Genomic DNA, 25,181 nt, shown 5'->3' on the forward strand with positions numbered 1-25,181 from the left:
CACACACAGAGGGGAAAGCAGTAAAAGGATGGTTGTATGAATATTGAATTTTTTGCTTTAAGCTTTTACCTGGTTTATACAAACCATAAAGAGGTCACTTGAAATAAGCTTCAGCTGTAAGTGATGGGGGACAAAATTCACAATTTCCTAGTGGAATGAAATTGGGCTTTTTAAATTGTTCAGTTCAGAATTCCTTCTTTGCATTTCTCTGGACTGTTCTGAACTACAATAGAAGATCAAACAAGGGAATTTTTAAAAAAATACCAAAAGTTTAATATTTATCCACTTTATTTGTGTAATTCCTGCGTCAAGTAAAAACCAGTTCATACTATCCTGCTACTTTGTCTGCTAAGGTATCTGTGGTGGGATTTCCGTCACCACCCCAGTCTGTGAGAATCTGGACTGGCTTTCAGCGTGTCCCCATAGCAGTGTTTCCCTTAGAAATGTTTCCAGGCACACTGGCAAGAGGAGGATGGAGGTTTTGTGTGCACATGCTAAAATATTTATTTCTTGCTCAGTACAAGACTTTTAGTTGAAAATGTCTGTGCAAAGGTCAATTTGCATTCTCACATACCCCACTTCTGGACACAGTCAGGAAAATGTCAGAATTCCAGTGCACGTGGGGGCTTTCTTGTGTTGTGTATGTTAATTTTTAAATCAGACTACTGATGCTCTAAATTTGTTTTTGCAGCAAATCATGAAGGATCGATGGATCAATGCAGGATTTGAAGAGGACGAGCTCAAGCCTTACACTGAACCAGAGCTGGACATCACGGATCAGAAGAGAATAGGTAAATACGAAAACGTACACACAACCCAACTGGTGGTTTTCAAACTGCTGATGTTGTCAAACTGCATTTTCTTTCTTTTAAAACAAAGTATGGTTGGTCAATAAAGTGGTTAGTCGGTTTTATGACCGTTGAGGCTGAGACCCTCTTGAGTAATGAGAAAAGTGCAGAAGCTTAAAAAAAATCTGCATCTTTCCATTTATTACAGCAGCAACTCAAACTGGGAAATTTATTTATTTAATTCATGAGCCATGCGAGGCTTTAAATGTTAGCAGGCCTATAGCTTCAAAACAGTGAGGCTCATTATTTCTCTGCTAAAGAGCCTTGAAAGAAAAAATAAAATGTGATGATGCATGAATAAAGGAGAGCTCTCAGTAGCTGCATTCAAAGACTGAAGACAGAGAAATGCCTCCCCTTTGTGCCCTGGATGAAAGTTGCAACGTGTCTGTGTCTGTGTGTGTGTGTGTCTGTGTGTTACATAACAGCAGCCGGGTTTTGCTGTCAGTGCACGTGTTTTTTGCAAATTCAGTCACCCAGGAAAAAGAGGACCCCTTCTTTTTCAGTGGAATCCCAGAATCCTAAATAAGCCAAAGAGTTTACGTAAAACAGCATTTTGTGCAGAGATGTTATGATTATTGAAAGTGTCATAGACTTTGCTGATAGCTGCAGGTCTTGTTAAAGTATATTAAAAAAAAAATCTGATTGCATAAACAAAGATGTGACATTGTGAACAAACATGGTGGACCAGTTTACACATTTTGAAGAAATATTTGCTGAAACGTTCTTGTGACAAACCACCTTTTGTAGTATATATCTACTATTAAGCATTAAAGTAAAACTTCAATTTCTGACAAATTTAACAAACCGAGTGCTCAGAGAAATTGTTTTATCAAGTATATTGAAACAATGACAATTATTTTGTTTCCAGCCTCTCAAATGAGAAATTTGATGCTTTTTTTTTGCCATATTTGATTATGAACTAAATATTTGGGGGATGTAAATATTTGGACCATCCTTATGAATTTGGTAACATCAACGTTTGCTTTTTTTTTTTAGTTTATTTATGTAGGACTTAAATCACCACTTCTGTCAGTGCTGTAATATCAGAAACTGAACTGAGACGCAGAAAAGGAGGCAGAGGTGTTGTGGTGGGAGTGTGATGGAGAATGTGAGAAAGATGAGATGAGAAAAGATGGCGGTCACAGATTCTGCCTGGTAACAGAGGCAGAGCTCCTCTGTTGCTCTTTCTTTTCTTCATGCTGTTCTCGGCAAGGTTCACATGAAGCTTGAAGGAGGTAGAGGCACAGAACACCGCTACATGTTTTGTAATCATCACTTGCAAGTAATGGTCGTGATCCTTTATTCTGGCTGATCTTTAACATTTTTAATTGATTGGCCTTGGACGATGTCTGCATTTACACCAAGGCATTAAATAGAAAAAAGGGCTGAATTGCTGTAAGTGATATTTAAGGGAGTAAAAGTTTATCAGCACATGTGTTGAACAATAAAACGCCGAATAATGGTAATATCTGCTCTGGCCGCGATCTCTCATTAACCACAATAATTCTAGCAGCTTGTTGGCTAATTGCTAATTACTACGAACATGCTAAGGCAAAAAATGACTGGCAACTGTTTGTTAGCCCAATTCGCTACGAATCAAAAAAGCAGAACGAGTTCTGGTTGCCTTTGTGTAAGACCGCAGCCTGCAATCAAGCCCACCTGCTCAGCAGAGAGTCACATGACAGAGTCAGTGAGAGGGAATGAAGAGTCACAGTGACAGATCTTTGGATTATTTATTCTTTTTAAACTTCACCCAGTGGCTCCTCTGCAGATCAGTTACAGCTATGTTCACCCAAGAATGTGTATTTCATGATTTTAAAAATACAGTAGTTTTATCACATTCTTGTTACTGCTCTGTGAATAATATTTTTACAATATAAATAATTCTTAATTCACAAAAAATCTAATATTTTCTCGTGTGTGTGTGCGTGTGTTTTATTGGTTGACTTTCAAATTTATCATGTCTGCCAGAGTAAATTACCCCACACTGCTGTGCAAAGATTTAATGTGATCAAATTACAAGATATCAGTCAATAAAAAAGCGCCAGAGGAAAGCTGTTAGCCCAGACAGTAATGGCATTAGTACGGCTTTCAGTGGAGGAGTTTCAGTGTGACGTGATGATCAGGACAAGGCCTGAGAGGCTTTTCCACCTCGACAGGAAGAAAATCCACTTGGACAGGATGAATCATTTTTAATTTGTAAGGGTTCGGTTCCTGAGAGCAGTTAACATAAAACATTTGTGTAGCAAAGCTGCTGAAGCAGGAGCGAAAACCAGCACTTCAGATACAAATTACAGGTTAATTTTCTCTTCAATTGTACACATGCCATTACCTGGAAGACATTTATTTGAAAAGTAAATGCACAATTTGGATACTTAACAAGACATAAGGGCAAAACTACAATGAAAGTAGAGATTTCGAGCACTTCTCGTATCTTACTTTTTTCCACAAGCTATCAAATTAAATTTGACGGACTCTTCTACAGTGTAAAGTAATGTGAGGAGTCGGAACAGGTAAAATGTTTTTAGGGCAGTTCTCCAACTGTAAATGTTGCCATATAGTAAGTGTGCAAATATAGGTTTTCTTTTTGAAAATCTACCTAAAATCCCAGTGATGCTTGATGTCTTTAAATGACATTATGACTAGTTAAAATGTCATTCGAGATCTCTGTAATTAAATGTTGACTTGCCGTGTAATTGGATTATTATCTGGAATTTACATTACAGATAGTCGGAATTGAATTGTAGATCTTTTGAATTTGTTTTCCTATTCAAGTCAATGGGACATTCTGACTAGTCAAAATGTAATTGCATATATTTTTAGGTAAAATTCTTAACTAGTTCATTGTAGTTGCAGATTTGTTAATTACCGTTTTGACTAGTCATCAATATATTGCAGATATCTAAAATGTAAATCCTGTGGACGTGGTAAATGTTAAAAAGACTTGCCATATGGATGTAGCTAACCAGCTTCAGTCAAACTTTGAAAAACCCATCAATCTTAAACTTTAGAGTTATAAAACATAATTGGCAGTAGAGCAGAGCACATTACAGGTCACAGTGAAGAGGCATTTTAAGACTTTGTCTCCTCTGAAAAAGCAATTGCTTAGAAACCTTTTCCAACATATTTAAGAATATGGACCCTTTTGAAAAATGATTAGTGTGCAAAGTGTTGAGCTGAAAGGATAAAACGCATGTTGGGGGAGGGCACACACACTCTCTCTCTCACACACACACACACACACACACACACTCACAGATAAACGTTTAGAGCAGCTGCAGCAGGAAACTCTTCTCAGCTTCCACTGGTATACTGCTACAAATAACAGCAGGATGATGGAACAAGAGTGTGTGTGTGTGTGTGTGTGTTTTGTTGTGTGGACACGTTTCGCTCTAAAACATTGTTCTGTGGTGAGTGGGAGTAATTTGGTCAGTACAAACTTGTAAGGGTACGAGTGTTGATTTGTATTAGGACTAAGGTTTGAATTTGGTATAATGTGGGGTTGAGGTTCAGAATTTAAGGTAAGTTGATAGGAAATATATGAATTCAATGAATCAGCTTAAACCACAGGCCTTAAATCACTGTTAATGATGGTTGAGAATTGGTTCTAGGATCAGTACCTGGAAATTGAGTCGTGTAAACTGGAAAACATGACATCACAGGTTTAGATAAGTACACATGCATGACTGAAAACCTTCATCATTGTTTGAATGATGATGGCGTAAGGCATAGGCGCTTAGTTGTGATGGATCAGGCTATATTTCACACAGATGGGGGGGGGTTGGGGGGAGAAACAGCCAATTTCATTCATGTTAAGTGGGGGGAAGTGTGTTCACGCAGCACAGCCTGGCACCTTGAGAGCTCTGCCAAACCAACACTTTTCCCTGTGTCCTTTCTGTTTTCTGTCCTGCTGAAGCTTCTCCATTGACCATATATGTAAGAACGCAGGCTGGTCTCGTGGTGTCAACACCATATTTCTGCTTGTGATCCTCACAACCAGAAATGATTCTGTTGCCACTGGATAAGTCCCATAAAGCTTTAAATCCATACATGCAGTTTATGGTGCTTGAATACTTTTTTTTGTTTGTTTTCTGCCGCAAATGATTGAGCCTATATATAAGAAAATAACCATTTTCAAATGTGTCCATCAGGGCCCAGTTGTCCCGTGGCTTATTTTATACATTTTGCTTTGTTAAAACAGTACCTGGAATATTTTTTTAAATGTGCCACGTATGTGTTTTCGTTGCACAGATGTGATGGTGGGGATGGGCTACAACCTGGAGGAGATCCAGGAATCTCTGGCCAAGATGAAGTACGATGAGATCACAGCAACCTACTTGCTGCTGGGCAGAAAGGCCTCTGAGGTACAAACATCAGTCATTACGCTCAGTTACAGTAGATCAGCTAATCTTGACTGCTAAAATAGCAGGGACGACAGTGGATGTCAGACTGCAAAGCAGTCAATTCTCTTACCGTCAAGTCTTTAGAGAATTGGGTCCTTCTCTTATTTTACTGCACACTGGTTTAAAGTCACTTACCTTATTCATCAGTGCACTTTGTGTGGGGAATTCTCTTGTTTTGGCCAGTGACATTACCAACTGTGGCTGCTATAATAAAATTAGCCCAAAGCCAATTGCTGTTCCTGAGGGCTTAGCTTTTGATACAGACATGTCTAAATGCACTGGTTTTGCCTTGAGGACTTGGTATATGCCTAAAGATGTAATCTACTAAGACACATTTTCCAACATGTTTCAGATTGAGGAATCTTTAGAAAAGAAAAATAGTGTCCAGTGTTAAGACGAGAGTATTACAGTCAGGGAAGGTGACTCTCTGCTCTTTGCGCACAATTATGACTTAAATTTTCTGATCTAACAGCTCGAGTTTTGATTAGTGAGTCACTGATTATCTTTGTGATTTTCTGTGAATTAACTAACATTAAATGTCTTTTAACTAAATATAAAGAAGTTTTTGTTTTGTTTCCTTAAGCCGGTCATGTGTTTTTCCCATTGTGACCACTGTCAGGTAGCATATTACTCTTCCTTAGTTCTGCTGTAAGTAAATTCACTACAAATACATGTTTCGGGCCTGTAATGGCCCTGATGTAGCCCCATACCTGGCACCTTGTAGGTTTCAGTAGATAACGTCTTCTGAGCATAAGTCACCCCAAACTAAGCAGTGGTTTCGAGAGCAAGTAGGGAAAGTCTGAACTGAAGAGATGCGTTCATGGTGGTGGTAGCCCGACAAGTAACTTTATGGTTTGAAATAAGTGTAGATTTTGTAAATGTAGACTGGAAGACTGTACAGCAGGCTAGTTTCATCTGTAGTTTAAAGGTTTGGTATGTGCTGCATATTTTCACTCCATCTGTCTGTTCCACCAGCTGGAGCCTGAGTCAGCCTCTAGCAGCAACCTGTCTCTTGCCAAACCCAGACCCAATAGCGAACTCAATGGCCAGTCACCCTCGCACCTCAAAGTCCAGAGGAGTGTATCCTCCAACCACAAACAGAGACGTTACAGCGAACAAGGTAAGAGTGGAATAATGACTCGCCCCCAGTATTGTCTCCTCAGTCGGGTATGAGATGTGGTTCTAATTTTTTGAATGCAAACACAGCACAGGGCTCAAACTGTGCTGTGCCTTTGGCTCCTTCTAAAGTCTGGTTTCTGTCAGTAGCTGATTGTCAGGCTGATGAAAGCAGTTTAATCAAATCGGTCACATAATGGAGGCACTTTAACCTCTGCCTTATTTGCACAGCTCAGTTCTGTCCGCTGTGGTATAATGCTTTGTCAATAACCGCTGCTTCCTCTTTGTTAAATCTGCATCACAAATAGCTGCACTAAGAACATTTAAGTTCCAGCTCTAACACAGCGAGTCACTGTCCACCGAGCTCTTGAGGCCATACTGTGCTAATCTCAGTGTTTGTGACCTTTTGACATTTTTAAAATGTTCAATATGATCAATTAAGATGCCCGTTTTCTCTTTCATGTCAGAAAATAATGAAAGATGTCAAATATCACTGTTTCTCAAACCTCGGGATGAAATATTCCAAGGTTGTTTTTTTGTTGTGTTTGGTTTTTTTTGACCGATTTCAAAATGAAAAGTTATAGAGGCTAGTATTGTTTTTCCCTGTTGAACAATACATCATGTTCAAGTCACATTGCATTGGGAAAACATAGTTTCTATCCGTCACTTTGAATCAGTGTCATAATTCTTCTTCTCCTAAATGCGGGAGGGTAGTTTTAAATTGAAGCACAAAGGTTTATAGAAAGCCAGTTCAGTGTTTTGCTAATGGTTTTCATCCTCTGCCTGTCTGTAGTTGGGCAGAATGCCCCTCCGGGTATGGCTCATCCCAAGAGGAGTCAGACCACCACAGCGGAGAACAGTGTTAAAGAGGAAGGTGGGGTCCAGCTCCGTAAACCCAGCACCCCAGGCAGCCGCGGTGCTCCACCCTCCAGTCCTCTGCTGGGCAACGCCAACAACCCCAACAAGGCTGACATCCCTGACCGCAGGAAAGGCGCCACCACCGGCCCAACAGTGAGTCCGTTTATCAGTTAAACACAGCTACCTACATATGGATGATGTTTTTTAATTTATTCTGTATTACAGTAACTTTTTTAACCATCCATTATGTGCTCTCAGACATTAATGACAAATCATTTTAAAGACATCTCTACAGAGCTTTATCAACACAAACTATTTTACTAGCACAGAGGGATTTAAACAGCAAGTAAGTTATACAGAGCTGGAGGTGAGAATTGTCCAAGATTGACTCTAAGGCTACTTCCACATGAAGCCAGCTAAATTTGCAAACATATGTTTATTCGGCTCTCTGACTTAAACGGCCTCAGGAATGTTCTGGAAACACTGGCTCGCTGTTTAAGTGTGTGCGGAGAAAACTAAGCATTGTAGAAATGCTGTCACATAATGTTTCAAAGCAGTTGTGTGGCTTTATTATCCAGACAGAGAAGTTCGATTAGCATTATGCACTTGTTCTGTGTCTCTGAAATTTATACAATAATTCTGAGAAATATTATTCTGCAGTCCAGCTAACTTTTTTTTTTTAAATCCTGCAACAACCCCAAGTTTAATTTTTTATTACCTCTGGGACTCTTAATATCACCTGACGGATAATAAACAGTCATTAATGTCAAATGAAGGAAATTCAGGTACAGCCCTATAAAAATATTTGTCTACTTATTTTAGGCTTGTTTTAATTTTTTTTTAATCTATTTCCATATTATGTCCCACTTTTATTCTATCCTGATCCAAAAGGGATCAGCAGAACCTAACAGGGTTCTTAGACGCAACATTCAGTAAATGCTTTTCTGCCTGAAACTAAAGCATGTTGTTTTACAGCAGTATGTTTTCTTTTGTTTCGCTCTGCAGAATAACACTGCATCTGCAGGAATGACGAGGAGGAACACGTATGTCTGCAGTGACAGGAACAACACGGACCGCCTCTCTGTCATTCCCAATGGGAAGGAGAACAGGTGAGAGCAGAGTGTTTGCCCTCTTCAGCCTGGCATTGTCGTAGAAAACATATCAGAAAACTATCAGAGCAGGATTTTGGTTTGAGTCTGGGCCACTTCTATATCTTTTCCGAAAAGTAAAATGGAGATACATTTTGATGGAAGTATATATGTTATTAGACCAGGGTTTTGGCCTAAATGCCATTTCAAAGCCAAACTTGCATTATGAGCATATATGTAGTGAAGTTAAACTCTAGTGAATGCAGAGATTATTAGTGTCAGTACAAAAAAAAACTTCAAGACTTATACTTTGGTTGAGCTCCTACAGCATTGTTTCAACATTTAAGCCCGTATTCTGTCCTTTTATTGTTGAAAGAAATTCCAGGCACGATGCCTGGAGGGAATTTTCTTTGTTTTATTCCCTGCATTTCTTTCTTTCTATTCCCTCTTTCTTGTATTTATCGATTTTTCTCATCTTATTTTCCATTTTTTTGCCTGTGTGTTTTGTGGTTCGGGTGGGCTGGGGATGTTTCTTTTTGTTGTGGCATGACCAGCATGACTGAGATGGCTTGTGCCACTAGCCCCTCTCCTGCCTTTGTGGCCGCTGCGTTCGGTGCCTCGTCCAGTTCGGTGCGGCTGAGGTATCAAACCGTCGGCCCTTTGTACGCTTGCCAGGCAGGCTGGGCCACACTTCCCCACTCCTACTACGCTCTGGACTACTGCTCGCCAAAGTAAGACAGCAGGGCCTACAAACCCCCCTGTCTGTCTCCTCTCATGTCTTAGCCCCTGTTTGGCCCCCTGCTAACCCACATATCCAGCCAGCTTCAAACTCCGTAACACCTCAACTTAACCATGGACACCATTTCCTGCAAAGAACAGTAAGGACCATATGCATCCAACTTGTTTTTTGGTGTCAGTGTCTGTAATTTACACTCATCATCCCCAGAATTGAAACTCTCATGAATCTAGTGTATCTGGCAGAATATTAATATACTTTGAATCAAAATATTAGCAATATTGTGTTTACTGTGGAACCACGTACTGTCAGACAGCACAGCAGAGGATTCAAAGTCTTTGTGTAATTTCCCTCAAGCTGATGATTTTCCCTCGTACACAGATTTCAAAGCTACTGCACATCAGCTATAAGTGGCTGCTAAAACGGCACAATGGTGCTGCTCAGAAATGTTTGATTTTAATGTAAACCTGACAATAATTAGGAGGTTCTGATCTCACTGCATATAGGGTACTTTGCACAGCTTTCTACAGAAAAGCATTATTGTGAAAGTAACAAGACTATATGCGTAGCATCGATTTAAATATATTAAGATAATTTTAAAGATCTTAAAAATCTAAGTATAATAAGACAACACCATACAAGATGCAATAGAATCCATCTAAGTGTGGGAAACGGTCAAAATGTTTAAAGAAAAAGCTTTGCTTTAAACTTTAAACTGTACTGAACAACGTGTTACCTACAGGTGCAAAGTCTGTTCGTTACAACCAGTGAATCTGTGTTTTAAAATGACAAAACCAAAAACAGCGTTAAGCAGTTTGGCTGCTGGTATTTAGACATTACAACATTCAAACTATTATTATATATTTTAGTTTCAGAATGAAATACAGGAGGTAATGTTTAGCTTTTACTTTTTATAGTACTTCTACTTAGTTGTATTTCATATTCATATATTATTATTCCAAGAAAATACGTTTTGTTTTGTTTTTTAAAACAACAATTCACTTGGTGCAGAGTACGTCATAATGGTCATCATAAACTCCTAAAAGTTGCTTATTGTGTTCATGAAATTGTCTACAACTCAAACATATTCTGTTTACTATTATAGAAAATGTCAGAACGCCAGCAAGTATATTTGGGAAAACTGTTTAGTCCATTATCAGAATTGCTGATTAATTCTTTGTCCACTGACTAAAACCAATAATAATAAAAAAAAATTAAAAAGTTCAGCTCTGTTTTCGGCAAACAAAATCTGAAATCAAGCCCTTAACAAGCCTGTAGAATTATCTTCTTTATTATCATATTCATATAATAATAATATAATTATTATTATTATTATTATTATTATTATTATTACCGTATTATTAGACATTAGCTGCACTTGGAGTGTGGTGGGGGTTTATTTCAGACACTGATAAGTGTGGAGACACAAGTAGTGAAAAATATGTATCCGCACACTGAAATTAAGCTGCTGTGTTTTGACAAACAAGGTCTTAAACTCTGTGTGTGATGATATTTTTCTATGTTTGCATCATCCCTCTGCCAGCCGTAGACTGGAGGAACCTCTCGGCTCCGCTGCAGACATTTTCAATAAAAACAACTCTCTCCTGATCTCTTCTTCATCCTCTGCTGTGAATTTCGATCCCCGACTTTCCCTGTCTGGATCTCTCACCTGTTTGTTTTCGTCACGATGGCCGAGCTTCACCGCTCACCGACCCGCCCCCCCCCAGCTACCCCAGCACCCTCAGACCATTTTTCTGTTTAGAGTCTTAACTGATCAGGGACTCAACTCACTCACTCCTCATTGTTTAGAGCTTGATGTCCAGGGTGGGAAATTAACTACAGCTGGTTGCTTGTAAATTGCAGCTGCAGCTTCACTTTCTTTTTTTGTTTTCTAAAATGATTTTTTTGGGGGGGAAAAAATATTCCTCGTGTCGAATCTCACATTTTATTTAATGTGTTGTTTTTCAGGTTGTGACCATTATTATTACAATAACTTTTCCAAATGACCCTCGAAACCCTAATTTTGACTGAAGGGCTGAATGTTCAATTGACACTAATTTATTAAAATTTTAGGATTTTACACAGCATGGTACGAGCTCAGATCTCCCAACCAGTAGTCTGCAGTGTTTCCTTGTCACATTTTGGTATCGCTTCTGCTCATGCAGGACCTCGACAGAGGTGATGGCAAGAAAGTACCACTTACCATCCACATCTTTGTTCATGGAGGATGGAAATAAAAAGTAGAGTAGAGTCAAGTCAGTATTATGCAGTGGAAAAACTCTAAATGTTAATCTCCCCTGCTGTATCCAGATAGAACAGTCCAGCTTTGTCCAGTTTCCCAAGAACCATTTAGTTAAGAGTTTTTGTCACTTTTATTTAGTCATTTGTCCCCTTTTACATCTATAACAGCACTGACTGCTCTCAGGTCATCTGGTTTGTTCAAAGTGAAGGACTGAAATAACTAAACCTGATGCAAAGACGACTGCTGTAAAAGGGCATAAAGCTCCTATGGCTTTTTATTATCGTTATCTTTTCCTGACTGGCCGTTTAGATGCATAAGAGTGATCGCGTTGAACAAAGTCCTGGTGGGATCAGAGAGTTCAGAGACGAACAGGATAAAAAATGTTCCCTCTCTCAGTGCTTCTACCACTAACAAACTTTAACAACTTGTACCTCCTTTTTGTCGCTGTTCAGTTTGTAGCCACCAGCTGATTGTCTTTTTCTTTTTTTCTTTTACTTTAAATCAAATTTCCTACCCTGTTGACATCTAACACGCAATATTAATTTACTGAAAATTCATGAAGACATCAGAAAACCATGTAGGAATAACAAAACCCTCAACCATGTTAAAGAGAACTCTAACAGGTTTTTCCATTGCAGTTTTGGACCAAAATGTACAGTAACAGCATCTATTACAACAGCTTTGACTATAAACACTCAGCCAGTGTGTTTGGCGAGAAGTCTTACAAACATTTTTGCCCAAACTCCAAAAGTTTGGGAAAAGGTGCATTGAAGTGCCTCTGCAATGGAAAAACTGCAGACCTGTCTGTATAGTCTCAAATTGAACTGGATCGTTCTTCTTCGCGACAGCAGTGTTGCGGTGTCTCCCGGCGGCCAGAAGAACCCAGTGGCATCGACCCACAGCATAACCAATGCCACCACACCCGACCGGCTCCGCTTCCCTCGAGGCACTGCCAGCCGCAGCACCTTCCATGGAGGGCAGCTAAGAGACCGCCGCACGGCCACCTACAACGGTCCGCCAGCCTCGCCCACCCTCTCCAATGATGCCACGCCACTCTCCCAGACCCGCAGCCGTGGAACAAGCAACCTTTTCTCCAAACTCACCTCCAAACTCACCCGCAGGTAAGCAACGAAACACCTGAGAGTCGGGTTTCAGTGCTTAAATACAAGCTAAAATGACAACATGCACAGATTGTTAATGTAACTGTTGAAACCCTCCTTAGGACTTAAATGGAAAGTGATAGACTCCAGCTCTGCTCTGTACAGTATAATCTCCTGTGCCTCCGTCTGTTTGAATTACAAGCCAATCAACACGGTGCCTTGTTGAATTAGGATGATTTGATGCTGGAGGAAAATGTCACTGTTGTGTATGAAGTGATTTATACTTAAACCTAAATTGTTTATCGGTCGCTGCCTGGTTGCCTGCCAGAAAGAAATAAAGCCGCTCTTAACGGGCCACAAATTGACCTCAAGTCGGTTTATCGACTGACCGTTTTAGCAAATTTGAGTTTTGTGATTCAGTGTGTTTGCTGATCATCTTCTTGCATAACAGTCATAAGGAGACATTTCTTTGCAGTACAACTACCTAAACGTTAGTGTATAAAGAGGGGAGGTAAGTATAAAACATTTACTACAGCCAGGATTTTAGAGTAGACTAATCTGTTTTTCTTTGTCTCATGTTAAATTGAATCTGGTTTTGGATTGTTGCATGTTCTTTCAGATGTGGATGAAATTCTTCAGAGGAAACAAAGAAAACCCATCATTTCCTCTGAAACAACATTAAACTGACAAAAGTACTAAAAATCCAAAATAAAAAAAAGAAATCTAATTTGCTTTTGATCTTTGATTTAACAGAACATTTTAAGTCTACCACAAATGAAACCGATCCAGACAGATTTCTTAGAGAAGAGATTTCCAACTATAATTAGCGTCACACGTACTTCAGTCTTGTAATCGATCATTTAGACTATTTGAATGGTCGACCGCTCTGCTGTTTTGTTTGGCCTTTGGGAAAATTGTAGGTTCTTCTCTTTTTGTGGAAGTGTAGAAACTTTCTTTGCTGCCTTGCTGTGATCGATGAAGCTGTCGAGTCTGCAAAGTAAATACCGAGCTGCAGCCAGGAGCCAGGTATCTTAAGACAAATCTGGATCCATTCAGAGACGACAAACTCCGCTACCAGCACCTCTAAGTCAAACTGTTCGCTACAACTTGTTTTATAAAATACCAGCGATTTCCTCCACATCTGTAAAAGCGTTTAAGTTTTCACTTTGCTACTTAGTTAGGAAAAGCCCAAACAATCAATCCATAAACCAAGAAAATAATCAGCAAGCAAGTGAATTTGTTTTAGTTGCTTAAATCAATCATTTGAAAGGCTCTGAAAGCAGCAGCCAGGCAGACACCGTCACTCCTGTGGTAGTTGACCTAAAAGGAATTGAAATCATTTGGAATCATTAACAGTGAAGGGGAAGATTCTTGTTTCTCATTGATTATCAATCAGCCCGTTTTTGTTCACCCATTCAGACTCCTTATACCCCCCCACCCCCCACCCCACTGCCTCCTCCTCCTTTCACATCCCCTTCAACGTTTTCACTGTTTCTTTTGTCTTATTCTGTTGTAGAAACATGTCATTCAGGTTTACCAAAAGGTAGGACTCTTGGACCTTTGGCCTTTCACTCTGCCAAAAGTAACGAAAAAAAACTCGCTGATGAACTTCCTCTGAAACTTTACAGACGTGTGGGGCTGCTGGCACTGAACTAACACAACGCTTAGCAGGAAAAATACAAACTCTCTGGGTACATTTACACACACAGGTTTATAATCAGGCCAGTGTGATGAGATTAATACAAATTAATGTCTGATTTGTGCATAAAAACGATAGTCTGACATTAGGGGGAACAAGTTTCTTTGCTTCTGTGCTGAGATCCATGATGCTCTCAAGTCAGTTCAGTACATACCGAGCTACAGCCTCCAACATTAGCATAAGCCTGGGTCTTTTCAGAGGTGATGAACTGCACTACCAGTACGTCTACGTCAACTTATTCTGTACCTCTCAATTACCAAACTAGCACAAAAACGAAAGCAGTTTCAAGACAATAACTTCCTGTCCAGTTTTTGTTTTGCAACTGTTTCAGGCCATTAAATAATTCTGTACATATCCATCATGTACACTGGGAATAGTCATCTATACAATAATAGTTTGTGTGTGTGGTTTATTGTTGTCTTCTGAGAGAAAACGGGCAAATTCACATTAAAGCACTTTTAGGGCCATGGAGCAATGCAGAGGATGGAACAAAGCAGCGACACAGATACATTCTTACAGTCTGCACCGAGTGGAAATGCAGGGTGACTTTAAGGTGCACACACATCAGCCCCCCCCCACCCAGAACCCCTGCTTAAAAACAATAGAGAATAAATATAATGTTACGGTCAGGTGTATTTTTTTCTTTCTCTGACATGTATAGTGCAGCATAATGTCCAAAGACGGCTGTTTTTGAGCTGTTAAACCCTTTTCACTGGTGTCTGTATTAATTCATCTGGCTAAGAAATTCACTAGAATAATAAGAGATTGCTGTTTTTATTTATTTTTCTTTCTTTCTCTTTCCCCCTCCCTGCTGAGCTTACACGAGAGCTATGTTTGTCCAGTGAATGTCTGGCTGCTGTCCCTATGTCCTGCTGACAGAAGGGAAAATACGGTACTGAACACAGTTCTGTTAACCGAGATTCTGAACACAGGTCAGAGTCATTGTGAACTGAATGTAATGTCAGTTCAGTGGAATTTACACACTGATCATGTCTCGCTTTCCGTGTGAAATCCCAGTTAGAGGATTTTAACTTTTAATGTGGTTAAAACAATTCTAAATGAAGAGCTCAAGTAATTTTTTGTTATCTTGTGGTAAAAATAGTGTAATTTAACATTAATATTCATTTACTTTCGCTAATAATTGAATTTCTGGCTTCACAGATCTAAACTGAAGTTTCATCATGCACCTATATCCACATAACCTTTCCGTGAGTCACTCACAGTTTGAATATCCCTGGATTAAAGTAATGACATGTATGCAGTAATTAGCCAGTAGTAGGCACATTTGTTATCTTCGAGCAGAACCAGCACAATGCTTCAGCCTGTTATTGGTCTTTATACCAGGTTTAACCAGCTCCAGCTTTATTTATTTCATGCACAGACTTGAAGATGGTATCGATCTTCTCAGCTAAATCCTAGACAAGAAACCAAATAAGAGAATCCCCTAAATGTCAAACTACTGTTTTAAGAGAAATGTAATGGAAAAGAACTTGTATTCTGCACAAGACATCTGAGAAGACTCTTCTATAAATCAGACTGTGGCATTTAAACTGTCACGTTATCGTTCAATTTACTATTATTAGGGCTTTAACTTGTTCTACAATGTGTGTAAGTGTACTCAAGGTGGCTGTGGTTGGACTGATTGGGGAGGGGGCAGGCCGTGCTCCTGGAACAATCATTCCATTAACCATCAGCGACAACAAAGCAGCTTGACTCTAATCAATTGCCAGCGCATGCATGAGGTTGCTTCTTACAGCTGCCATTAATTGCAGTTCGTTTTCTCACCACAGTGATTGTTGTTGTCAGATGAACTTTCACATTTTAGTAGGTGCTTCAAACATTATTCTGCTGCATTAGTCTCCATAAACAGATTTATTTTTTAGCTCTCTCTGGCTCAGAAGTAATTGCTTGTCAGACCAGGATGACATTTATTCTATTCTGGCGTGGCCTCTGTGAACAGAGGAAACATGTCTGGACCAGAAAGAACTCTAAAAAAACAGATTTGTGTTTTTGCAAATCCAGCCTTTGCCCAGATTTTTTCTAGTTGTTCATACACTTTCAGCCATTTGTAATTCTCTGTTGTGTTTTGGAAGAGGTTGGAGAAGTTCTAATCCTCATATGTTAAAAAAAAAAAAAAAAAACCCTAAACCTATAAATATTCGACTTGTTTTTTTGGTTTGTTTTTTGAACAGTTGTCTGGTTCACTGTGGATTTTGTTTGTTACAGCAATTAATAAGCACTGAAAACAGACATTTCTCCTTTTCGACCCCAGGCCTAAATTTCCCAGTCTCCCATTAAAGGTGCAGCTTGTCTTGATTTCCCATTATATGAAAGACCAGATCAGCTCAGGGTCCTGCACTTACAGCTGGGATCCCACATTATCGTTGGCAGTGTTATTTTGTTTGCAGGCAGAAACATCTACATCCAACAAAGTTTAAAAACTCTCAAATATAATCAAATAAAAAAATATATAATTTAATGACCATTGCACCAGCCACAGAGAGCGAGAGTCAGAGAGTCATGTGTCAAATCAGCTAGAGACCCTGCACTGATCTGGCAGGTCAAGCTTATCTGGTACGTACATTGTAATGATTGTCAAACATGTATTTCATAAATACCTTTGGTTTTTCTGTGGAAGATTGGGTAGTTGCATCAGGTTTAGTGTATTTCTCCCACTCATGAGGGTAAAAAAAAAAACCATCATCAGGACACGGCACTGGAATTAAACTTGCCAACTAGATTCTTGAAATGGGTTTTTTATGTTCCAGTGGCTGTGGTGCCCTCAGAACAGAACTGGAGCTTTGTGGCCCTCACAGGCTTCTTCATCTCAAGCCTCAACAGCGCCCTGTAGTGGATGCTTTGTAGACTAGTTTCTTCCTCTGGCAGCAGCAGCATCATCATCATCCAGAGCTTTTTTTGTCTGTCAGCTCATCGGTTATCACCGTCCACCCATCTCACTCTTATCACTTCTCTTTGTTTTTGTGTTTGTCCTCATTGTTACGAGTCCTGTAAGAGTCAAATGTAGTCTGAGGTTTTTGGACAAAGTCAAAATAAAACTGAATAATTTAAAATAAATAAATAAATAAATGTAAGCGTTAGTTTTTCAGTGTTTTCCATGTAAAAGTCCTTTCGGCTTATCCCGAGTTCAGAGTCGCCACAGCAGATCGTTTGTCCACAAGGTTATTTGGCACAGTTTTTACGCCGGATGCTCTTCTTCTTGCCCAGGGACACTGACATTTGGTCGGGAAGAGCGGGGTGCAAACATCTGCCACTCTACCAACTGAACCCCCCCCTCAATCCCTAGTCGAGCAGTGCCGGTCCCAAGCCCAGTAGAGACTGGGGAGGGTTGTGTCAGGAGGAGCATCCGGCGTAAAATCTGTGCCAAATCAACATTCGGACAAATAATTCGCAAATGATAAACAGACTATTAGCAAATCCTTTCACTTCCACTCTGGATGTTTGGAAAAGTGATAAAATAATTCATGTAAAAAATGGGAAATGGTTGGATCAGCAGCACGGTGGCATTGTCAAAGTAAGTTTTTCCACCCTGAGGTTCATCCTCACAGGGCTGCTGTCAGAACAGTTTGTGATTCTCCGCCGGCCCTTTTTATTGGGCTGGCGTCACATAGTTTGAGACCTGGATATGTTTGGCCAAAAGAATGTCCAGAAAGATTCTTGACCTATGTAAATGGGTGAGATCAGCAAGTGAAACTCTTGTACTTTTAAATTGGTACAAATGTATTTTTATGACAGAAATTTTACAGCTAACTCTCTCTACTTATTCAGTTCTGTTTTTGACCTGTCAAAAATTTTGTACAGTTTGTCAGTTTTCGGCCTCCATGTGTTTGTGATTTTATTTAATTCTTCTACATTTTATGACTTAACCAACAAGTTTTTGCTATTTTCCTCCTCTTCAGGACGTTTTGGGTTCGGTCACCTCCTCCACTTCTCCCCTCACAGTTTGTGTGTTTTCTGTCTTCTTAACCTTCTTGTGTCCTTTAACCTTGACCTCTTGCTGCTCTTCCTCTCTGCCTAGGGTCAGTATTGACCCGGCCAAACGGCAGACGGCCAAAACAGGGCCTGCTATCCCTTCTACCCAGGGAGGAAAGACCCTTAGTAAGTCCTCTGCCCTCCGGTCTCCATCAGCCTATTCTTGTTCCTTCCTTCTGATCATTCCTTCGCCATTTTTTTTTTTTTGTTCTTGTTGTTTTTATTCATTTTTGGCCTGTCAACATGCCATACATTTAAATATACTTTCCCTCTCTCTTCCTTTGTTTTCTTGTTAGGTGTCATTGACAAATTCGCTGACTCCTCAGATTCACGTTTTGTCTTTCAGATTCAGGAGCAGAAGATATAGAGAGTTGTAGGAAGATGAAGATCTAGAGTAAGGGACTGTTTTCAATCCCTCAGTCTCTCCTCTGAGACAAACGTCTGTGTTATGTGGAGGGACTCGGCTGCCCTCCCTTTCCCTCACCCCCTCAGTCTTGTGATTTTCACAGCCTCTCTCAGACCCAGGACCTGCTGTCAGTCCTGTCCGTTCACTCGTCCCCTTGTTTGTCGAGTCCCTCGAGCTTTTGGGAGTTTGGAGTCACTTCCTCCTCCACCCGTCCTGTTTTTCTGTTCTCTAGGCTGCAGTGCATGCTGGGAGTCTGACACCTTAAACCAGTCCTGTTAGAGGAGCAGGGAACTGATAGTTAGTTCTTTTTCTTAGTGACTAGTTACTGGTCTGTTAAATTGAATTGAAGTCACAGAGGAAACCGGCACTTGAGCACAGATGCACATTGGCAAACGAAACACAGCTGGTCTCTTGGGTTTATTTCCATCACTTTTGAGTGATAATAATAAAATCCAATTTAGTTTTTATATTACAGATGTACTAGACATCAGTCAGCTTTATTGGCCAGACATGCCAGTGCATACAGGGAGTTTGCTTCTGGTGTTTGGTATCTCTCACACAAAGGCAGTATACATTGATACAGACAAAATCCAGAATACACCTAAAGCAAGCGATATGGTAATTATGCAGTTGAGATTTTGACATTTGTATGTTTTTGTTGAAGCTGCATGATGGCACAACATTCATCCTCTATCAAAGCCAGCACCAAGAGTTTGGTGCACAGCGCTCAAACATGCAGCGACCTGGATATTTAATCTCGCTTCTTGATAGAACATTAGAGTTAATTTGAATTTGTTGGTTTTGTGGCACAGACCTGACATTTACACACAGTCCACATATTAATAGAGTTTCGGGAAGGTCATTCCAGAACTCTGCTTTTCCCGTTCCATAACCCGCTTTCATCTGTGCTCATGGTCCTGTTGGATCACACAAGTGTGTGAGTTTCAACCGTGTAGCTGGTGGTTTGAGATAATACTACGGCTTCATGATTTCATCCACTCGCTGAAACGCACCAGGTCCACGTCACAGTACCACTGCTGTTTAACAGGAAGTACAGTGTTCTTAGAGTCGAACATCTGACCTTTGTCCATCCTCCAGTCATTGTGGCCTAAGTCAATCGTTGTCTCATCTGACCATAAAACATCAAGATGTTTTTCTTTGTCCATGTGGTCAGCTACAAACTTTAATGGAGCTTTAAGTTGATGCTGGAGCAGCCTTTTCATTCTTGGTGAGTAAAACTTAAGTAAGACTGAAGAGAGTAACACTACAGTGGTGATTCTAAACCATATTCACAGTGATGGCCAGACTGGGGCCTGTGGACGGACCAGCACTTAACGGGGAGGAGGACTGGCCATCCTCCAGAACAACCATGTGACACTGGTGTTCCGGCAGTAACCCATTCGTGGCTGACCTGACCATCCAATCCAGCTCCTCCCAGCTGAGTAGGACAGTTTGGCTGTTCTTCAGACCTTAGGAAGTGGCTTGGAAGTCTTGGAATCTAAATTTGTTTACAAATGGCTCCTAGAGACATTCCTGACTTCTGTAAATCTGCCATCGTCTTCCTCGGATCTGCACTGAGCTCCTTGGACTCTTGCTTGGTACCGTGTGTTTGTCAGTACAATGATGTCCAACAAATGCTTTTTCTGCTGGCACAGAGAAGCCACCAGCTGTAGTCAGTTATGATCATTAACAGGAAGTTATGAGGCTCTGGACTGGAGGAACTTTCAGCACCACTGAATTCATAATCTGAGTGGGTGTTTGTATTTTGGAGCCATGTGTAATTTTGATCCTGCGTTGATGTCGGAAAAGCCCAAATAAGTTGAACGTCTGCATCAAATTAGTAGGGTTTTCAACGGTGCAACAGTTCAGGGAAATTATTGAAAGACCTCTATTGGGATGAGGGTCGTGTCCATGATGAGCGCACGTAAACCTTTAGACCGAAGCTGCACAAAAGCCACGTGACACTGTACTGTCGGTCAGCACTTACATTTAGACTTTTTTAGTTTAGAATGAACTTAAGTCAGCACCTCCTCTGTTTTGCACGAGTGCAACAAATGTACGACTGAAGTCATTGTGACGGAAGCCGACTGTGGGTAGAAATCTGGCTTTCACCTACCATCACACACTCTTGGCTGAGGAGCACGTTGAGCCTTCTCGCACCAGTTCCTCGTTGATCAGCTTGAGCTGAGGGAGGGAAAAAAAGGAAATGGATTCTCTCGAGTTGTTGAACATGCTGCTGCTTCAGTCACAGGGACAAATTATTGTCGGGGAACATTTGGTTCGACTCTGATCGTCACCCAGCAACACAAGTAGCACAAGTGTCGTCATGAATTGTTTGTCAGTTGAACACAAGCACAGTTTCCTGATCATTACACTTGTGGATGGAATTACAGTTGCATTTTTACAGTTGCCGGGGTTGAGAGATTGAGTAACTATTAAAGGAAGTATTAATAATCAGGCCTGAACATAACCAGTGAATAAATCATTTTGCCACAATTGGATTAAATAAGGCAACAAACACTGATTTGGTGATAGAAGTGTTGAAAGGTTTAAAGTTTTTAAAAAAAAACGTCTTCAATTATATCAAGATGACATGATGATGTTAAAGTTCAGTCGGCTATAAACTAATTGGTTTAGACTGACACATTTTAGAGCAGTGACATGGTGGCTGCACTGGGCCTCGCTCGAAGTTAGATTCCCTGCACTTTTTCTTGATTTTCAAAAAGACCAACAGTGAACTTTGTCATTTTTCTTTATGTAATCTATGGATAAATGGTAAATGTATAAATATTTTTAAACATATCAACTACCTTTACCTTTAAAAAATAAGTATAATCGGGTGCAGGTTTTTGTAGTTCAGATGTACATTTAGAGAATCAAACGATCTGAAAGAAAATGTGCCGTCTCTCGTCACTTGTGGTGTCTAGTTGTTGTTTCAGGTCAAACCCAACTCCTTGTTGTTCAGATGTGTGTCTCAGTCCGTGTTAAATGTTTTTTTTTGTGTCTGCTGCTTTTGGTTACAGTTTTGAATCACTGTTCATCAGTTGATTTCTCTTTTTCATGTTGTCTCACTGGTCTTAACGGAAGCACAATCTTCTATTTCTTTTACATATTTAGTTTGCTTTTGCAGTGGTGGCTCTTTTTGTTGTTGTCACTCTCATCAAACATCACATTCATTTTTTTTTTTTTTTTTTTAATCACTGGAATTGATATACATTTATTTGTTGTGCACAATCCACATCTTTTTTTTTTCCCTCCTTCTTCTCCTCCTTGTCTGACCTTCTCATGCGCCCCAGAGTCTCAACCGAGTTTGAGAGAAACGGGAGACTTGAGGGCTCAAGGTGAGGTTACCTCCTCCCCAAGACCCAGTGTAAAAAAAGCTTCATTTTGTCCCTCATCTGCAAACTCAGGTTGCTCGACGGCCCCCTCCCCACCTCACCCCTGCATAGGAACCATCCTCTCTTTGCCTTGTTTGTCTTGGGATGTTTGAAAGTTTTGAATAGTTGCTTTTGAGTCTTCTGGCTGTTTTTTTATTTTATTTTTTATTTTTTTGGGTATGTTTTTTGCATGACACTGTACATGTGTGCTGCTCTGTTAGCATGGCATGTGTGAGACTTGCTGCAAAAATAGTGCCATTAATTCAGCGTGTGCATTTGTGTAGCTCCAGTTTACATTACATCCACAGTCACAGAGGTAAGTCTCTTTCCACGAAGTGTCTTTGAAAACCACCCTGTTCTGAAGGTATTTTCATAATCTTGAAAGTCTCTGCTAAACCTCTCGATAAACTGCTGACTGCTCTACAACAAAGACTCTTAATTAGCTTCATAAGCTTCAGCTGCAGTGTTAACTGTCATTGTGACAAATTTGATAAAATTCTGAAAAATCTGTCTTCTGTTATTAAACATCAACTCCCGGTTGTGTAGAAATAAAACACAAACTGCACTTTTATACAAACATTTTGTTAAAAATATTTTTGTTTTGTGACATTGTGCAACCAAAATTATGAATCAGTTTACCAGTAATGATATTCGGCCGATTATGGAATATAATGAAAACTGTTAATTACAGACTGTGGATTAAAACGGTAACAACTTCTGGAAATGTGTTTTTGTTGAGCAGAATGGAGAAAAAAATGAAAATATCTTCAACGCAGTGATACATGAAGTAAAATATACTTTTTGGGGTTTATCAAAGTTTACCATGTTCTTTAGTTATTTGGAAAAACAAATGCTTGTCTCTGTGATTTGCGTGTTAGAGGCACAAACTGGGGTTCAGATATGTGCCGGGCGGAAACAAACCACCAGCCACAAGCTGAATATTGTTTAATGGAATAGTTTTTGAAATGAAAGGAGAAGCAAAGCTATGAAGTAGTTCAGCACAACCAAAGTGTTTTCTTTCAGATTAAGCAAATAATATAAAGTGAGTGCTGCAGGTGCTCAGAGCTGAAACTTGGTGGAGTTTATCTGCTACTGTATGAACATAGGAACGATCTCTTATTAAGTGAATAAAACACAAAACTTCCAAACTATTCCTTTAAATATAAAGTGTGGCTTATAGTTTGAGTATTTTACAACCTGTATTGACTTTGTCATCTTTTTTTTTTTTTTTTTTTTTTGTCTACAAAAGAATGAAAAGATGATTGTGAAACAGTCAAAGTGGGTTTTTAATCTTTATTAAATCCAAATCTGTGACGCTGACGGTTTTCTCTTTGTCCTCATCTCCCGATAGTCGCCATGTACCTGGGGATCAAAAAGGGGAAAATAAAGACTGTAAACCCCGCTCCCTCAGATTCACTTGGAATATGAGGACAACCAGCTCCATGGAGCCCTGCGAAATCATGCGGGAGATTCGCAAGGTGCTTGATGTCAACAACTGCGACTACGAACAACAAGAGAGTTTCCTGCTTCTTTGCGTCCACGGAGACGACCGAACCGAGAACCTGGTGCAGTGGGAGATGGAGGTGTGCAAATTGCCCCGTCTTTCCCTCAACGGTGTCAGGTTCAAAAGGATATCTGGATCATCCATTGCTTTCAAAAACATTGCTTCCAAAGTTGCCAACGAGTTAAAGCTATGAACAAAAGGGTTTAAAAGTATACATATATATACATGTGTGTGTATGTATGTGTATATATATATATATATATCTAGAAGTATTTAAGCTGTACAATCATCCTGGTAGCAGTTTCCAAATGTCTCCTTTTTTAAACAAAATACAGAGTATGTATTGTATAATGTATAGATTAAGGCTTTTGGCAATAATCACTGAATTACCTACTAATATCTGTCTGTTGTGGCCACTCGGGGTCGACATTAACAAGTTGAATATGATTTGTTATGCTGTGAATGTGGACAAAAAGCATTTCTAGTCTTATTTATTTCAGTTTTTTTCTCTCCAGGATAATGAAATAAATCCTGTTGTAGCGTTTTGTTTTCAGTGTAAATAATGTATCTTACTTTAAGGACAGCTTCACCGCAATACTTTTTTTTTTTTTCTCTTTTGTATTTCGTTTAAAAAGTAGAAAAGATGGAGTCTGTGTAAATGCCCACATGGTTATGGGTCACTCATGTCGCAATTAAAAGTGTCTTGTCAACTTGAACGCCTTGTCTCACGCTGATCATTGTGTAGATGCAGACGACACAAACTTCTAATATAAAATGTTTTGAGTAGATGATCTGCAGCTTTGCTGTGTTATTAAAATGGTCTGGACATGAAAAAAACTATCAGCAGACTTGTCTTCCTGATGATGGTGTTAAAATCTGGAATTGGAAAAATAGCCTTCTTGCTTTTTTCGGTGTCTTTTATGCCAAAGGGTGCTGGTAAACATTTGCAGGTCAAAGAGAAACTGACTGCAGCAGAGACCTAGAACCTGAATTCTCAATCCTATTTAGTTCCTGTGGTGCAAAACCATCTCTGAAACAAAGTTAAATCCTCACCTCCCCCAAATGTTTTCACTCTAAAATCCAGCGATTGTTAGAAAAACGAGCTTCAAATTGATACGATTGTAGGATGAATTGAGTGCAGAATGGCCTTTTAGGGCAGCGTTTCAAAATTGTTTTCTTTTTACAAAAGTGCTGCGTTTAAGGACGTTTCTCCCCTTGAGTGCATGTACAGCCACAGCCTGAGACATCGGGTGATGATGTGAATAATGGGTTTCCAGAAGTTAGTTGTTTATCTTGCCTATTACACTGCCAGGAGGATGTCACATTGTCAGTTTCACGCACAGATGACCGTTCATCTTGAACCAAAACTTTATTTCATTTCAGATCATTTCTGACCTTACAAACACCAGTTTGACTTAAATACACAGTCGTTCAGCTGGGAGGGGGAAAGGCTTGTGGGGAGAGGGGAGCAAAAAACAAAAGTGCTTGGCTGTTGGTGATGGTTTTACTTCTGAGCAGGAATCAGCTCGTCTATAGACTGGTTCTTCTCCAGCCTCTTCTCCATCTCAATCAGCAGCTTGATTCCGTCGACCACCATCTGCACCAGCTCCACCTCAGAGAATCCAAGTCTGTCAGCGTTTGAAATGTCAAACACTCCTCCGACAGCTGCTGTGTCCACACCACCTGGTGGCAGAAGACAAAACAATATTAGCTTCTTCTAGACAAGTTTAGAGGAATATTCGGAGATGTTTGCAGGCTGCCAGAATAAAGAGAAATTCAAAGGTTGTGGTACCTGTTCCACGTTTCTGGAGCCT

General features: G+C 39.9%; 2 protein-coding genes and 1 long non-coding RNA gene across 35 annotated transcripts in view; 2 read left to right on the forward strand and 1 right to left on the reverse strand.

Moving 5' to 3' along the window:
- The window catches only part of mark3a (MAP/microtubule affinity-regulating kinase 3a), a 52,196-nt gene extending 28,113 nt beyond the window's left edge, over window positions 1–24,083 (forward strand). For 4 of the 33 annotated variants that reach the window (XM_067480473.1, XM_067480469.1, XM_067480472.1 and 1 more), the window contains exons 10-19: window positions 692–791; window positions 5,100–5,212; window positions 6,227–6,371; window positions 7,161–7,378; window positions 8,231–8,334; window positions 8,868–9,044; window positions 12,140–12,412; window positions 13,908–13,934; window positions 21,783–21,827; window positions 23,215–24,083. In XM_067480473.1, the coding sequence (XP_067336574.1) occupies window positions 692–791; window positions 5,100–5,212; window positions 6,227–6,371; window positions 7,161–7,378; window positions 8,231–8,334; window positions 8,868–9,044; window positions 12,140–12,412; window positions 13,908–13,934; window positions 21,783–21,827; window positions 23,215–23,560 (1,548 nt within the window). In that variant the 3' untranslated portion in view covers window positions 23,561–24,083. Of the gene's footprint in view, window positions 1–691; window positions 792–5,099; window positions 5,213–6,226; window positions 6,372–7,160; window positions 7,379–8,230; window positions 8,335–8,867; window positions 9,045–12,139; window positions 12,413–12,513; window positions 12,536–13,907; window positions 13,935–18,126; window positions 18,207–18,426; window positions 23,101–23,214 lie in introns of those variants that run through there. The other 29 variants (XM_067480481.1, XM_067480483.1, XM_067480498.1 and 26 more) reach the window with 22 other exon arrangements.
- LOC137101744 (uncharacterized) lies at window positions 9,052–10,959 on the forward strand. The gene is made up of 2 exons (XR_010911103.1): window positions 9,052–9,191; window positions 10,593–10,959. It is a non-coding gene; the product is annotated as an uncharacterized lncRNA (long non-coding RNA).
- A 634-nt stretch (window positions 24,084–24,717) lies between the features above and the next one.
- LOC137101741 (creatine kinase, testis isozyme) overlaps window positions 24,718–25,181 on the reverse strand; it is a 4,288-nt gene continuing 3,824 nt past the window's right edge. Inside the window, exons 7-8 of the mRNA XM_067480516.1 lie at window positions 25,160–25,181; window positions 24,718–25,050 (exon numbers count right to left, since the gene is read on the reverse strand). The exon at window positions 25,160–25,181 is cut by the window's right edge and continues 168 nt beyond it. Coding sequence (XP_067336617.1) covers window positions 24,872–25,050; window positions 25,160–25,181 — 201 coding nt within the window. The 3' untranslated portion in view covers window positions 24,718–24,871. The remainder of the gene's footprint in view (window positions 25,051–25,159) is intronic.

The sequence above is a fragment of the Channa argus genome, chromosome 16, assembly GCF_033026475.1.
Source record: "Channa argus isolate prfri chromosome 16, Channa argus male v1.0, whole genome shotgun sequence".
NCBI classification, from domain to species: domain Eukaryota; kingdom Metazoa; phylum Chordata; class Actinopteri; order Anabantiformes; family Channidae; genus Channa; species Channa argus.